Source organism: Panthera onca, chromosome B4, assembly GCF_046562875.1.
Source record: "Panthera onca isolate mPanOnc1 chromosome B4, mPanOnc1 haplotype 2, whole genome shotgun sequence".
NCBI classification, from domain to species: domain Eukaryota; kingdom Metazoa; phylum Chordata; class Mammalia; order Carnivora; family Felidae; genus Panthera; species Panthera onca.
The window spans coordinates 117,394,528-117,411,631 of NC_138345.1; the positions used below are offsets into that span (position 1 = coordinate 117,394,528).

General features: G+C 39.1%; 1 protein-coding gene across 4 annotated transcripts in view; it reads left to right on the forward strand.

The window, feature by feature from the left end:
• CFAP54 (cilia and flagella associated protein 54) overlaps positions 1–17,104 on the forward strand; it is a 295,014-nt gene that overhangs the window by 263,307 nt on the left and 14,603 nt on the right. For all 4 annotated transcript variants that reach the window (XR_013556674.2, XM_078449575.2, XM_078449576.2 and 1 more), the window contains 2 exons: positions 599–740; positions 10,230–10,304. Coding sequence is in view for 3 of the 4 variants with exons in the window: in XM_078449575.2 (XP_078305701.2) it covers positions 599–740; positions 10,230–10,304 (217 nt within the window). In the remaining variant the exon portion in view is untranslated. The remainder of the gene's footprint in view (positions 1–598; positions 741–10,229; positions 10,305–17,104) is intronic.

The following is a 17,104-nucleotide window of genomic DNA, read 5'->3' on the forward strand; positions in this document are numbered from 1 at the left end:
TGTGGCCCCAAAAGCTTTCTGTCTTCAGCATAATTGCCGCTGTGTCCTGTGCCTTCCTCCTTGGTTTTTGCTTTTCCTTCTTTCTTGATCCTGCCCCCTGCCCTTTCACCCCTCCCCGCACAATATACTTCATTGTTATGGGCTCATTGATTGGCCTTTGCAAGCCATTGCTAACTTGCCATAATTCTTACCTTCAGGTCAGCAGGGCAGTCATGACACAGCATTAAGATTTACATAGGAGCAAACCTTTTGTCATTGCCTGGACTTTCTTTGCTCGCGTAAATGTTCATTTTTTTTTTTTTTTATCTTAAGCAGTATTTTGGATGTGTGCATTTCTGTCATTGTGCCTTTGCCAGTTTGTCATTTTAAATCTCTCAGAGTATATAACTAGGTCATAAATATTATACGGGCTAGAATTGTTTCTCTTTGCTCATGTTTCTTGAATGAAGGAATTATTGAATGAATGATGTTTGGGAATGCCAGAAACCCCGGTGTTAAATACCTGAGGACTAACTTTACACATATTACTGATTCTGGGAATAAACGAATGCCTTTCTTAGCTTTTCAAGTAAAATACATGTGCATCTGTTATTTTTAGGGTTATTTCAATTCATGAGAAACTATCTAATCTTACGCAAATAGCTGAAATATCATTGCCAACAACTCCTGAAATTACTTCAGATGAAAATGTACCCGAAATGCAAGAAATGGAAGAGAAATCAGTTGATAAGGAAATGGAAGTAAGTTATTAAAAATAATGGAAAATTGCATTGCTGTTGTAGCATAGATGTCATTTTATATAATTATTTAAGTGATTTTTTTTACTTCATCAAAGCACAACTATGTCACTAATCTTGAACTTTGTGGTTCTTCTGTTCTCCATTTCTCTATTTAGAGTATCAAATATAATCCAACTTTTTTGGACACATACGTAGTGCTTCCTTCGAAGCTTTTCTAAACGTACCAATTATAAGAATGTGATGGTGAAAGAAAGCAAAGGCAATCTAGAGAAATCATTCAGATACCACTGTGAATCCCAAGAAATAATGCTCTGTAACTTTACATTATTCTTTTACTCTTTATTCTTAAGTGTACTGTTTCAACATTTTTATTATTTCAGAAATGTGTGAAGAAAAGTATCTTTCAGACTTTCTCTATACATATATGTATTTTTTGAACAACAACAAAAAAGACATTATCTTAATGGCGTATTATTAATTTGATCACACAGTTGGGTGGTTTTTGTGATGATTGATGTATGTGTCTGGAGAAGAGGGTCATTGAGGGTCATTTCTCTTCTACCCTTCCTGAGTTCTGAACCCATTGAGGAATGGGATATAGCAGATGGATAGTGGAAATCAAAATCTCAGCGTCATTAACTGAGAAAGCTGATTGATTGTCGAACATTGCTTTAGGACCGTGACCAAATGAGCTTAGTAGTATCTCACCCCTGAATGAGCCAGACTTGCCCACCTAGTCACACCTGTGTAACCACAGGATTCCCTAGTGTCCTTCTGCCCCTGCCAGGCTCACTGCAGGGAGGAGCAGAGACCAGCAGTCTTGTAGGCAGGGTGCCTCCAAAAATATAAACAAAGATTGCCCAGAAGAGGCTGAGCCCAGCATGTCCTTTTGCTTTTCCCAAACTTACTAATCAGTTAAGTCACTCCACTTTCCTGGCAGTAAATTAGTTTCAAGTCTGAAAGAAGCCAGAAGTGTTCCTCCTCTAGGAGTGGAGTGGCATTTCCTTACGCTCTATGGAAATGAGAGGAGCAGGAACATATTTGTTCTTCCCTAATCACTTGTCCTTTGAATTTCCATTTGCACATTAATCCACTTTCTTGAGTTATAGATTCTGTAGTTATTTTGGCCATTTTAAAAGTCAGATAGCTCTACAAGACTTACCGAAAAGGGACAGTCTCCTACCGAACCTCTTCTCACTCTGCAGTCCTGCTTTGCAGAGGCAACCATTTTCAGCTCTTTCAGCTGTTTCTCTTGTTATTTACTTCCACGTGTATAATAATATGTAGTATCAGTCATGAAAAATGAGGCAGCAAACGGCCTTCAAATCCAAGTGCGTTAACTGGGGCCCTGTTCCATGTCCCCTCAGGCCTGCATCTAGGCTGGTAGCACATCCATCACGTGAAATATCACCAGTCACAGTAGCAGGAGGGAAGAAATGGGGCAAATTGCACATTGGCTCTTAAGGTTTCTGTCATATCACTTCCACTAATATTTCATTGTCCAAAGAAGTCACATCCTACAGGCTTGGGAGAAGGAAAACCAGAATTATTGATGAATAGAGCTATTAGCTACAAATAATTATTCTTTTTTCTTTTATGTATCAACTTGAGATAATATCTATTGATTTTGTTGTGGTATATAAGGGTTTAATTCACTTATACTTCTCCCCAACTTCTCCTTTCTCCTTTTCCCAAGTATTGTCATATGACAGATTTTGGTTAAGTCACTATTCAGTATTTACATTATCATGCCCCTGGAAACAATGTTCACAGCCAAGTCAAAGAATGTACTATGGTTATTTTCTTTTCTTGTATAAGCTTTGATTTTTCTTGTATTTTTTCTTTAACTTTCTTCTGATCATTACATCACAATTTTCATATGTTCATCCATAGATTTTCACCCAGTTGTTCATGCTTATCAAATAATATCTCAGTTCCTTTTTTTCTTCTTGAAAGCTCCCATCTTTCTGCTCTAGTTGAGGACTGTTTGCCCCCAATGCCTACAGCATACCTCTAAATCTGGGGCCTCCTTTTGCTGCTTTCCTGGTTGAATTCCCAGCCAGTTGGGGCCCAGCTCTGTTTCTCCTCTCTGTAAGTTTTTAGGATCTTTTCTTCATTTTTGATCTGCTGTATCTCATTCCTTAAATCACTTTTTGCTAGTTTAATATTCAATCACAATAACAAAACATTTTTAATTCTTTTTTTAAATTTTTAGTGGTTTTTTTTTTTTTTGAGAGAGAGAGAGACACAATGAAAGCAGGGGAGTGGGAGGGGCAGAGAGAGAGAGAGAGAGAGAGAGAGAGAGAGAGAATCTGAAGCAGGTTTCAGGCTCTGAGCTGTCAGCATAGAGCCCATCACTGGGCTCAAACTCACAAACCGTGAGATCATGACCTGAGCCAAAGTCAGACTCTTAACCAACTGAGCCATGCAGGCACCCCAAAACATTTTTAATTCTTAAAGAAATGTATTGGTATACCTCTTTTTGTCCTATTTCTATTTTTTCTTTTCTTTCTTTCTTTTTTTTTTTTTTTTTTGCCATTCTAACCTTTTTTCCCCTTTTTTATTGAAGTGTAGTTGACATACATGTTATGTTAGTTTCAGGTGTAGGTTTAGCTCTTTATTTCCTCATCTATGCACTCATGTGAACGTGTAAAATTTGAGGACTCTCCTGATTCTCAGAGTGTACCTGTTGGCATTTTCAGTCTGAATTTACCAGTAGAGTGAGTGAATCCATTTTTCATTATTGTGAAAGCAACAAGTCCAGCTGTAAGAGGATTCATCAAGAACAGTTAGCCTTTGCAAAATGCCACTTTTCCACACTTGCCTTTCCTCTGCTCTGTGCCCGGATTTATCATAGAACTGATGTCTTAGATTTTGGGTTGCACATCCCAAAGTCTTTTCAGTGTCTTTGTAGGTTACGATATTAATTACCAGATGTTTCTTGATGTTACCTATATACTGAGCGCTTATAATAAATCTAATAGATCAGATATCTCAAACCCATGAGATTACATACACTATAAAATAATAACATAACATACATATTTTCTTTGTTTCAAGTTTTCATTTAAATTCTAGTTGGTTAACATATAGTGTAGAATTTTTATCACTTTGATTCATCACTTACATATAACATCCAGTGCTCATAACAAGTGCCCTCTTTAACACCCATCACCTATTTAGCCCGTCCCCCCACCTCCCCTCCAGCAACCCACAGTTTGTTCTCTATAGTTCAGAGTCTCTCATGGTTTGCCCCCCTCTCTTTTTTTCCCCCTGCCCCTATGTTCATCTGTTTTGTTTCTTAAATTCCACATGTGAGTGAAATCATATGGTATTTGTCTTTCTCTGACCAACTTATTTCGCTTCACATAATACACTCTAGCTCCATCCATGGCTTTGCAAATGGCAAGATTTCATTCTTTTTGATGGCTGAGTAATATTCCACTAATATATATATCACCTCTTCTTTATCCATTAATTAGTCAATGACCATTTGGGCTCTTCATAATTTGGCTATTGTTGATAATGATGCTATAAACTTTGGGGTAAATGTGCCTTTTCAAATCAGTATTTTTGTATCCTTTGGATAAATACCTAGTAGTGCAATTGTTGGGTTGTGGAGTAGTTCTATTTTTAGCTTTTTGAGGAACCTCCATACTGTTTTCCATAGTGGCTGCACCAGTTTGAATTCCCACCAATGGGGCAAGAGGGTTCCCCTTTCTCTGTATCCAAGCCAACACCTGTTGTTTCCTGTGTTGTTAATGTTAGCTATTCTGACAGGTGTGAGGTAGTATCTCATTGTGGTTTTGATTTGTATTTCCCTGATGATGAATGATGTGGAGCATCTCTTCTAACATATGTATTTTTTTTGCATATTATGTCTGTTTTCAGGAAGAACTCCATTCTCGTGTCATTTTTGCACTTCTTTTGTAGATCACTTAATTTGGTCACTTAGTTTTTTGGTCATAGTCCAGACATATCAGATTGCTGTCTTTGAGCCATAGTCTAGAATATTCTTTGCTGAAATTGTCCCTGAGTCCACTTCCATATAATTCATATATGAAAAACGATTATTTTCTCCTAAACCCATTCATCTTTGCAACTTCTATTGTCTGAAGCAGGAGGGTGAGCATCCATAAGAGCACGAAGTCTAGGTTGTGCTCTGCTACTCAGTTTCACTACCTAGGGTCAGTCACTTACCCTTATCTGGGACTAATGTTCCTCTCATCTCTAAAACTGATCATCTCACTAAAATAGTGCTCTGAGATGGAGAGCCACACCCCTTGGTTGGAAGGTGAGTCACCAGAATTTCTGTGGGGTCTGATGTGGGAATCAAATTTATTACAATGAGCCTGGCATTCTCAGTAAAGAGGTTGACTATGAATATAAGAAAATACCAAATAAATGGGGATAAGAGAGAGCATTTGAATGTAAGCAGAGGGAGGAATCCAGAGTCCCTTTAACCAGAGTTTGTGGCTTGCTTTCTTGTCCTGACTAGAATGGTATATGTCAGTGGATCAGTCCTTGAGTAAAACAGACTACTTTCAGTAATGATGTTCTGTGTATCTTTGAGTTTGTCTTGTTCCTTAACTTAGAAAATGTTTCTTCAGCTTTAAGGAGGGCATTTTTAAATATGTTTCAGTTCTGTTGGTTCTCTATATAAGAGAATGTCATCAAATGGAAGACAAACTAATATCTGTTTAGATGAACTGGCAAACAGATTAGTTCAGAACACTTGAAAAGTTGAGAAAAAGAAGGAACATATAAAGTTTTCTTTTTTTTTTTCCAGTATGCTAACTGGCACTTAAAAAAAAGGCAGCCATATTCTGTGTTCTAACAAATCCCATTGACTAAATCTGCCAGTTTGTTGTCATGACAACCTTCACTTGGCACTAATTAGAAGTTAACTAGGACACTTGAAGAGATCGATTCTGGTCTGGAATTGGAAAGGATTTTATAACCTCTATAATCTATTATATTTATTTCTATCAAAGTATAGATTTTTTGGTGGGTTATTAAATAGAAGGTACCAGAAAATGTACCTTTGGTTGATATGGGGATAATGAATCTTACTCTCTTTCTTGTTCCTTTCCCTTTTTTACCACCTCCTCCCCCCCCACCCCCCGCCAAAGCCTATGGTCTGGAATAAGCTAAGAAATTCAGAACACAGATATTAATTTAAGATGTATCAAGAGGGCTACAGAACAGGTGTTCTAATCACTTCTGGCTTGAAAACCGTGTACGTCCTTCTAAAATGAACAAAGCTGGCTTAGAATGACTGAGTTATTTTAACCTGTCATTCATAGCTTTAGGAGTGTCTTCAGAGCTTACCAGGGACTTTAAGGCATATGAAAAATGCACACGATCCTGATTTTAAGAGAAAAACATCTTATTTGGAGTGATAGCATACTGATATGAAGAGCCTAAAATATGCTTACCAATTCACCTAAGGTTAGTTCAGCAAACATTTATGGGATGCCTGGATTGTACAAGGCAATTAAAATTAGTATACAGTCAACATATCCCAAATATCAAAGTACTATGAAAACAAAGAACAAAATGAAATTGAACATTAGCATCAATTCACAAATTCTTTTTGAGGAAATATTATATGCAAAATTTTTTCCAGGCTTGGGGAGGAGATAAGGACATGCAGAAATCAGTACAATTAGGTCTTTGTCATGGAGGAGATTAATCATTGTATGAGTATGGACGTAGGTACCCAGATGTCATTCATAATGAGCCTAGCCATTGGGTGGTCCTCTTTTAGCAAAATGTATCATTCTAAGAAACATCAATCTGCTGTTCAAAACCATTGAAAATAATCTAAATCTTTATGGAGTCTCTCATAAGAACATTCAAGAGGGAATTCTTTCATAACACAAGGCAAAACTTCTTTTAAACCTTCTTTTCCCCAATTGTCATGTTCTTTAGTATCTCTCTGACATCTGCATGCAACCTTCCAACAAAATACCCCAAAACACCCTGTACTCTCTTACTGCATTGTTTTGAAGGTTATCTGTTTATGTGTCTCTTCATCTCTCTTTACTGTGACTTCCTTTGCTGGAGGTTTTGTTCATCATCTTATCTCTGATATTTAGCCCAGTGCCTGACACATAGTGCCTCTCCAGTACTCGCTTGGGGAGCTTCTAGTTGAAGACCTGTGGAGGGCACTCATAGCAGACTGAGGATACAGCAAGAGAAGGGGTGTGAAGTCATGGAAGTGAATGTTGCATTCAAGGGACGATGAGATGTCTGTTGTGATGGGAGAACAGGGTGAATGTAGTGGGAGATGCGGCTGAAGAGGTGGGTGGAATTAAGTGACTCCTCCTCTCTGACTCACCACATGGTGCTGTAAGAGTCTGTCTCTCCTTTTCTTCCCACTAGACCATCCATTGGCTCCTTAAGGGCTCTCTTTCTGTCTTGCTCATTACCAGTTCATGACACTTAGGCTGCATACGGTAGGTGCTGAATGAATAAATGGCGAGTGAACTTTGTTCTGTAGGCAAGGGCCATGAAAAGGCAGGGCTGGGTGTGGGGGTTAGGGGGAGGGGGCAGCACCTGGAAGGGCATCTCATGATCCACTCTGTGATTGGCTGACATAAACCGGTGGCATGTGAAGGAGGGATGAGGGAACCAAGAGTCTGGAGGATGGAAAACAATTTAGGAAGTTTTTTCCGTACAGTAGGTGAAAGAAGGTGAGGATTTCAACTAAGTCAGAGTTGGCATGGTTATTTTTGAAGTAACTCAGTAAACCATTCTCCATAGAATCGATAGATGCTCCTTTTTAAGGGAGAAATGGCAAAGATTGAACAAGGGTCACTCTGTGCCCTTCCAGCCCCCTGCCAACCACACACCCACACACCTCTGGCAGCTTTCTGCCCGGGCTGATGAGCTCGAGGCTTCACTTCTGTGGTAGAAAGGTCATGTGAGGCCTCCCACAACCTGATATCCAATCAGCCAATTTTCTATGTGTTTATGTGATTTACTGCAAATAATGCCAAAGAAATAGGATGTTGTTGAGGTGAAATTTCTGTTTGATAAATGTTGAGACAGGTAGTGGAAGGCATTTATCAGGTAATATTGCTGTCTTCATCTGTTATGTGAAATGATTAATGACGTACACAGTCTCATTTTGCTTGATAGCTCTTGATGAAATCATGACAGTAACCCATCATGGCTGTTATTGAAACCTTTCCTATAAGAAGGAAATGTATTTTAACCAGTCCTGACAACTCAATTAAAAATATAGAAATTAGATAAATATGAGAAGTGTAAGTGTGGAGACGAAAGAGTATCCCCTTTGTCTTAAAGTGGACGAAGAGCCTGGGAGGTTCCTCACAGGAAAGCTGTATTCCCCGATCAGTGCTAGTATCCTACTTGCCCTCCATCTTTTTTGGTCCCATTGAAGCTGGCCCACTTCTAGCCATGATCACTTCCTGTCCAAACAGTTTGAATAACCTCCCGGCTAATTTCTCTTTCTCTTGTCTCTTCTCAGTCTAGTTCACCTTTAAAATATAGCCAGAATTATCTTTTTAAAGCAATTGGATCATTGTTTCCTTAGTCTGGTGCCTTTCGATTTCCTATGCAGTAAAATTCAAATTCGTAACTTTTACATGTCCTATTATAAGTGCACCTCTCCAGCCTTATTTCTCCTCACTCATACTGCCATGCTTCCTATACACACCCGTAGTAAAGACCATATCATATGTTTATGTTCCTTGAATATCCACTGTTCTGTTGCTTACATGCCTTCCTTCTCCTGGAATGTCCTTGTCCCCATTCTCTGTGAAATGCTATTACTCATTTAAGGCTCTGTTCTCACGACCTTCCCTCCAGGAAGTCTTCTCTGTTCCTTATAATTCCTCTGTCTCCCACCCCTAGGTTCCTATAACCTATTCCTATCCATGCTCTGACCACATTCTACTTGGTATTTTATTTAGATGTGTCCGAATCTATTCTTCTCAGCCACTGTACACTTCGTGAGGATAGGTTCTGTTTCCTCATCTTCGTGCTCCACAGCATCTCGAATATATTTGTTAAGTTGTATTCAATTAACTATAGCTTTGGAACTCTGGAATTTGATCTTTTCTATGTTCATGCATTTATTAAAACTTAAATGTAATATGACTTAGGGCTGTGAATTGCTTCTTTATTTCAAGGTTTTAATCATCACTGGTCAGTCATAATTTAAAAATTAATGTGGGGCGCCTGGGTGGCTCAGTCAGTCATGTGTCTGACTTCGACTCAGGTCATGATCTCATGGTCCCTGGGTTTGAGCCCTGCAATGGGCTCTGTGCTGACAGCTTGGAGCCTGGAGGCTGCTTCAGATTCCGTGTCTCTGTCTCTCTCTGCCCTTCCCCTGCCAGTGCTCTGTCTCTCTCTCTCTCTGGAAAATAATTAAACATTAAAAAATTATTTTAAAAATAAAAATTAATGGAACTTTATCATTTCCATATTTCTGAATGCTGATACATTTATCTATTAAAGCTCTCATAAAAGTGAATTGTTGCTAGATGCTGGCCACATCACAAAGTAGGCATAGTTTATCTCCCACGGCCTTGTAAAGAAAGGCTACTTACACTAGCTCAAGTAAAGTAGGTGTGGTGGGAGGCAGTATGTGGCAGCATATAAGTAAGCTCATACATAAGGACTGGAAACCAAACACAATGGGCCTCACAGAAAATGGAACTGGTGAGTCGGGAGCCAAGCCTGCGCTTACTCGTAGGGTGGGGTGTAAGTTCTCATCCTGTTCCCTTCTCTTACTCATCTTTTCTTTTTTCTTTTTCCTTCTCTTATGCATCGTACGTCTAGTACAATGGCTGCCTTTTCCGAGTTCGTATCAGGACCTTCAGCTCATATAGTCAGGACTGACTGTAACTCTCTTCTCTTACCCTTCCTTACATGAAATGCTAGAGAATCTGATTGATTCACCACTGCTTATGGGTAGATCAGATGTCCACACATAAACATGGCTGTGTCCATACAGTAGGGGCTGTGGCAGTGTCATCAAAAATGGACAACGTACGATATTAACTCTTGCTTCCTTTTCATTTACTTTTTCCATTTTTTTTCCTCAATTCTCGGCTATTCTTCTTTGATTAAAATCCCTCTCTGGGGTCTGAATCTCTTCAACTCAGGGTTCTCTTCTCAGAAGAAAAGTGATTTTCCAAAACTTAATTCGGTGTGAATTACCTCACTTGTTATTCTTCTGTAACATATGAATTTTAACAATGAAGTCATGTATTGTTCATAATTAAGTCTTATCTGTTGTGATCATCCTGTATCTTTTTAAATAACCTTAATTATTTAAGGAACTGTGATCTCTGAGTCTCTGTAAGTTTTCTCCTGGGGAATTAGGGTTAGGCCATGATGCAAAAAAAAAAAAAAAAAAAAAAAAAAAAAGACAAATGGAGTAAATAGTTTATAACTAAAATACAGTAGTTTACCAGTAAGTTCAACCTCACTATATTGTCTTCTTATTTCTAGAACATGATTATTGAATGTTGCTCTGAAATAATAAATCTATTTTTGACTGATAGAGATACAACACCATTGTCTGAGGTACGTATCTTTTGTAAAAATGTATCTGATTCTCTCGCAAGTATTATTGTTGCTATAGAAACAGAAATATAGAAAACAGCTATTATGAAAGTATCAAGGGCCTAACCCTCCTTAATTAATGTGAAAAAGTGATAAACATGAGTTTATAATAGCATGTTATTTTGGTTAAAAATACTCTTTGTTAAAAAATCAAGTACAGAGAATTATGAAGAAGATAATTTTAAAATAATTTCAAATGTACTATTCAGAGACTAACCAACTATGGGCATTCTCAAAGATATCTCAAGTGTTTTCCATGTAGAGAGAAACTTTAGAATTTTTACATCAATGGGATTATACTGTACATGTATTTGTAGCTTGTTTTTTTTTTCTCATTTAACAATAATGCTATGGAGATATTTTTATATGAAAAGTCTACTTTGTCATGTTTAATGCCTGCATAAAAGTTTCTTTTGTGTATTTGTTGTCAGGCTCTATGTATACAACTAGATTTTTATTCATGGATCTTGAGGTTGGTGGATTCTTGTATATGCATATTTCACCCTTCTGTATTATCTCCTCAGAATTACTTCTTTAGGGGCAAGATTTTGGAGTAAAAAAGTATACATACTTTTTTATTATAGTAGGATATATAAAATATAAAATTTACACTTTTAGCCATTTCTAAGTATACCCTTCAGTGGCATTAAGTACATTCATAATGCTCTGCAGCCAATCCATCTCCAGAAATTTTCATCATTGCGGACATGTTGTACCCATTAAATAATAACTCCTCATTCTCTCTCCCCTGAGCTCCTGATAATCTCTGTTCTACCTTCTACTTCTAGTCTACTACTTGCCTATTCTAGATACCTTATCTACATGGAATCATACAATATTGCTCCTTTGTGGCTGGCTTATTCCTTTTAGCAGTGTTTTCAAAGTTCATCCTTGTTGTAGCATGTATAAGTATTTCATCCCTTTTTAAGGCTGAATAATATTCCATTCTGTGGATGTACCACATTTGTTTATCCATTCTTTTGTGGATGGTCATTTGAGTTGTTTCTATCTTTTGGCTGCTGTAAATAATGCTGTTATAAACATGGATGTGCAAGTATCTGTTTGAGGCCCTGCTTTTGATTCTTCTGGATATATACTCTCTCTCATCAGCAGTAATTGAGGGGGCCAGTTTACCACACATTCATCTACACATGCCCTCTTCCTCTTTCTAGCCCTCTCTCTTCCCCTTCTCCCTCTTTCTTGTCTTCCTCCTTCTCTTTTTCTAGCCATTCTAGGTATGATAAGTAAAAAAAAAAAAAGACATTTTCAATTATTTTATATTTATTAATAATATGGTCAAATATAGTTTATATGTTTGTTGGCAGTCAGTGTTTCTCCTTTTGTAAAATAGTACTCACTCATTTAGTCAATCAACAATATTTAGAGTGAACTGTCTATGTGTCAGGAACCCCGTTCTAGGTCCTGGAGAGCCAGCTGTGAACAAGCAGCAAGGACCTCACTCTCTTGGAGCTGACATATTTGTGGAGAGAAAGAGAAAATAATAGTAATAGATCAAGAAGCAGGGTAATTTCAGATTTTTTAAGTGTTATGAAAGAAAGAAAGAGTGATATGTTAGAGTAGGGTCAGCAGACTACAGCCTGTGAGCTATATCTGGCCCACTGCCTGTTTCGTAAATAAAGTTTTATTGGCATACAGCATGCTCATTTGTTTATTTATGATCTATAGCTGCTATGAGCTACAGCAGCAGAGTTGGGTGGTTTTGACAGAAACCATATGGCACACAAAGCCTAAATTATTTATTTTCTGGCCCTTTCCAGAAAAAAAAAGTTTGCTAACCCCTGTGATAGAAAGTAACCGGGAATGGGCGACAGGTTAGGTAAGGTGGTCTGGGAAGACCTCTCTTAGGAGATGCCATTTGAGGTAAGACCTACACTGTGTTCCTCCCACTAGATCATCAGCTTCTTGGAGCAGGAGAAGTACTATCTTAATTTTTGAATACTCACAGTGCTTAGCACAGTGTATTGCTTGGTTACTGTTTCTTAAATTAAATTCCCCTAAGTTTTAAGGATCTGAAATTTAGCATTTGCCTTAATTTTTTTTTCATGTGGCCATTCATGTCCTTTTCCCATTTTTTAAATGGGAACCTAATTTTGTATTACAGAAATACATAGATTTACCATGGGAGACATTATAATAAAAATCAAGTTTAACCTAATTTTGTGCAAACTGTGGTTGAAAACAGGTCACAGAAAAAGGAGCTGTTATTTAAGATACATGATTTATTGCATTAACGGGCCTTAGCGTCTGACCGACCTGGGTTGGAATCCTAGCCTTGAGTGTTATTAGTTGTGTGACCCTAGACAAGTTATTTAGCCTCTCTAAGCCTCAGTGTTCTCATACTTGAAGCGGGGGTAATAATGCCAACCCTTCACAGCTGTGAGAACTAAAGGAAATCATATATGTTAAGTATCAGAAATAGAGCCTCACATAAATAAATGCTTAGTAATTATTAGCTCTTTAGGTGTCATCATCATTTTCATCCCTACCATGGTCATGCTTTCTCTGTGTGAATTCTTCATCCCTGAGTCAACTAATTTCAAACAGATGTTTAGGATGCAAATTTGTTTTGAAATATTGATAGAAAGGGGGAGTAATTGTGTTAAAGATTACTGGCTGGCTCAGTCAGTGCAGCCTGCGCCTCTTGATCTCGGGGTTATAAGTTTGAGCCCCACATTGGATGTAGAGATTAATTAAGAAAAATCTTTTAGAGAGAGAGAGAGAGAGAGAGAGAAGGAAAGAACCAGGAACCATTTTCTTTGTCTGGGATGTAAACCACTATTGAACCCTGGAGGCATTAGGTCAGCCTGCAGGATCCTGACCTGAGGTCCCCACAGTGAAAGGGTCCACCAGTCCAGGAGAAGGGGCCACCAATTGAACCCCATGCTAATACCTTCACTGAAAGCCAGCCTTACCTAGTAGTGCTTGGGGGAGGTGGGGCATGGGAGTGTCAGAGCTTGTTCCTAAAACCAAATTGTTAGACAAAGAAAATTACATGCCTTAGTGAAGCCATTTTTGTCACTGAGATGAGAGCCTGCTGTGCAATTCGGTTCCTTACTGAACATACGTGTTACAGTCGCCTTCGCCTGTACTGCATCTTCCCGATTAAAACAAATATTGCCACGCGCAGCCTGTGACAAAAACACAGAATAACAAGAACATGGAGAAAAGAAACGAGTGCTCCATGCCAACCTTCTTAGCGAGTAATCACAGAATATAAATGACCGTTAGGTTTCATTTCTGGTGTATCAACAACAAAGCGATCCTTCCCTTGCCTACATAGGTTTAAATTATTGCAGTTTCCAAGTTGTCAGGTAAGACTCAAACATGATGCTAAAAATATGCTTTCTGTCCTTGCTGCGACTGACCAAGGGGAGGACTAAATCATTATATACAACTGTCTGCTCATCAGTAATTATTGAGTTCCAACTGCCCTCAGAGCATGGTGTAGTTACTTCTGTTGCTGCAAAAGCAGCATAGGTTAAAGTTCCTGGGTTTGGCTAAATCAAATATTTTCCTGTTGGTTCACATGATACAGATAAATTTACCATGTGTGTGTGCATGTGTGTGTGTGTGTGTGTGTGTGTGTGTACAGAACTGACCGGAGTCATACAGAATCAGTATGGAAGGAAATTCCTAGGAGCAGATCCTGGTTTGAAGGTGGAAAAGGTGATCCTAAGCCAAGAGAGATAAGACACATTGTATGAGAAGATTGCAAATTAGTTTTTCTTGGCTGCATAATTTGGTAGGAGTTCTTTTAGTTCAGGATTTCTAGCTAGACCTAGCATAGTGCCTGGCGAATAATAATGATAATCATCATTAAAATGCAAATGCGACTACTAGCAACAAGTTTTATCGAGCACATGGCCGGTGCAGTCACTGTCCGGTGTTTTACATATAGTATGTCATTGAATATTACAAGAACTCTGTGAAGTTGGTTACTATTATTATCCCCACATTAGAAATGAAGAAATTAAGCAGCATGTTCAGGATCCTGTACCTTGTAAGTGGAGGAGGCAGGAGTCAAATACAGTTCTGCTTAAATACAGGAACTGCATGTTTTGCTAAACTACACCCAGAAAATGTTTCATTAGAATAGGGAGCATATGCTACAGGGAATTGAGGAGTGAGATGTGAGAGAGTGAAAGTTGCACCAGTACATGAATCTTCAGGAAGGTTTGGGTGAGAAGTCTGGAGGGGTAGGAGACTGGCTGCGATGAGAGGAGAGAGCTAGCAGGGGTGGAGCCTGCCTTTCTAGAAGAGAAAAGGACAAATGATGGAGGCGGGGCCTTCGGGGAACATAAAGACCTTGACAGCACAAGTGAGAGAACTGACTGGGAACAGAGGTAAGACTCCTCTTTCTCTAGGTCTTGAGGTGGCAGATTAGGTGAGAGGGAGTGTGAGTAAGTATGTAAGAAAAGGGTGGGAGAAACTGGGGCAGTTCACACCCGGAGGTTTTCACACTCTCCTTGAAGTGGAGGCGAGTTTACCTCCTGTAGGGTGGGCAGGAGGCTGAGTGTCTGGTCTCCAAGGGAAAGATGAAGGTCTTGAGCGTTCACAGTCATTGGGTGTGAGGAGCGAGGAAGCTGACCAAGGACAAGAGGATTGAAGGCCACGCTGAGATTTAGAAGTCATACGTTCGTTAGAGAACCAGGCATCTTTGCTTGTGGGTTTTTTCTAGCCACCCTTGCCTTCCTGGACATGGAGTGGAAAATGCCAACGGCGGTCAAGGCAAGAGAAGAGTACTAGCGAGGCAGCTGACCGCATGCCAGAGGCTTGGTGGATTGCAGCAGCCATGAATTTACCTCATAATAGATCCCGAAACTCCTTCCTTCTACTCTGAGAAAGCACCAGGATGGCCTGATGTCTGCCATTGTTTCTCAAGCCCCAGCTGCACATAAAATAGTTTAATTATGCAATATGTTTTCTTAAATATAGCTTGAATTTAGTGTAAAAAAAATCCTTAATGACAGTTAAGTTCTAATGACTTCCACTGCATTGTTTATGTACCTCATGTGACTTCCTTTTCACACAGTTGAATTTAGTGTACACATGGTCTCTTATTTCTGATTCTTAAAATGATCATTTTTTAATGTTTGTGATTAGATATTGACATCAACCACATGGTGGCCACTAAAATGATCATTATCTTTCGGCAGGTTTGGGTAAGAAGTATAGGGAGGGTAGAAGAATAGGTAGAGGGAGACACAGAGTCAGATATATTAACCTCTCTTAGTTTAGTCATTAGCATCTTTCCTTTTATGTCTGAGGGTATTGATTCTATCATGTGGCCACCTATACCATATGACCCCTTATGATTTCATGGCCCCGGCCATCAGCTGGAGGATCATTCCACAATGCTAGCTAGCATCTTATCTTTTTCTGGGTTGTGTTAAATGGGAAATAACACATGTAATCTGTTAACCTAACTCAGACTGCCTTCTTGTTATCACTGCCTCTCAACCCCATGGTTTAGATCTCTGTGCTTAGTTTTTACCAAAATAAGTTCTAATGATGTGCTTCTGTATTTGTCTCCCCTACTAGAGCAGATTGGGTCTTATATAGTAAGATTGGATCTTATTACATTTCTATTCTCACTGCCTTGCCCAATGCTGGTTCTCATGAAGGTGTTCAATAAATGCTTTGTTAAATCAATGAATGTTCTTGATACATCTTCCAGAGATCCCCCTGGGTTGCAATCTGGACATTATCAGTGACTCTGAGCTCATCAACTCCATGCATTTGAATAGTAGACATTTGTCAAGTGCTTTCTCTGTGCCAGACATTGGGCTAGACTTTGGGATACAAAAGTAAAAACCAGAGTCCCTGCCTTCAGTTTAGCAGGAGAAACAGACAAATACAGAAGTAATTACAATACAGGGTAAAACGGAGGCCTGGGGGCCAGACACCCCTCCCTCAGTAATAATATCAGTTAATATTCTGGTATTATCCTGGCATAATTCTGAAGGTGAGAAATTCCCTGTGGTGTCTTTTGAGAAGGGTTCAATAGTTCCCTATAAGAAATCAAGTTAGTAGAAGCTCCTGTGGCCCATGGTTAGGAGTTTTAATTACTTTGGAAAATGATCGGAAGGCAGTAGAGAATCCTTAGGTAGATATAAACATGATCAAGGGTGCCTGTGAAAGCCTTTTCCTCTGATTAGGAAGACCTTTGAAAGAAGAGGCAGTAAACCCAAGTCCTCATTTTGGCAGCAGACTCACTGGTAAGAGCATGATTTTATGGCTTTGTTCATGGGGATGGAAAGAACAGAACAAATCCCAAAAGCCCTGGATACAAAAATAAAGACAATAGTTTTTTTGTTTTTTTGTTTTTTTTTTTTTAAAGTCAACTCAGTTACAAGCTGCAGCTGAGTACATGGCACCATGCTGGCTCCACTGGAGCACTCAGAAGTGAGAAAGACAAAGTCCTTGTCCCAAAGAGGCTGACAGTCTAGAAAGGAGGAGTAAGGCTAATGCTTAATGAAGACAAGAGCTGTGGCTTTAAAATGGATGATTGTTTTGCATAAAAGGGGGAGGAGGAGGGAAGAGGTAACGGAGCTTAAAAGACCCGCCCAAAGTCACCACAGCTGGTAACTGTCCCAGACAAGACCGGCAGACTCCGGAGCCTGTGCCCGGACCATTATCGTGACACTGAAGCCAGCAGTGTCCCACTTTTTCAATTTGGGTGCTCTTGGCCTTTCAGAGGGAGGGGCTGGATCGAGGGAGAGTTAGAGTCAGCGTTTGGG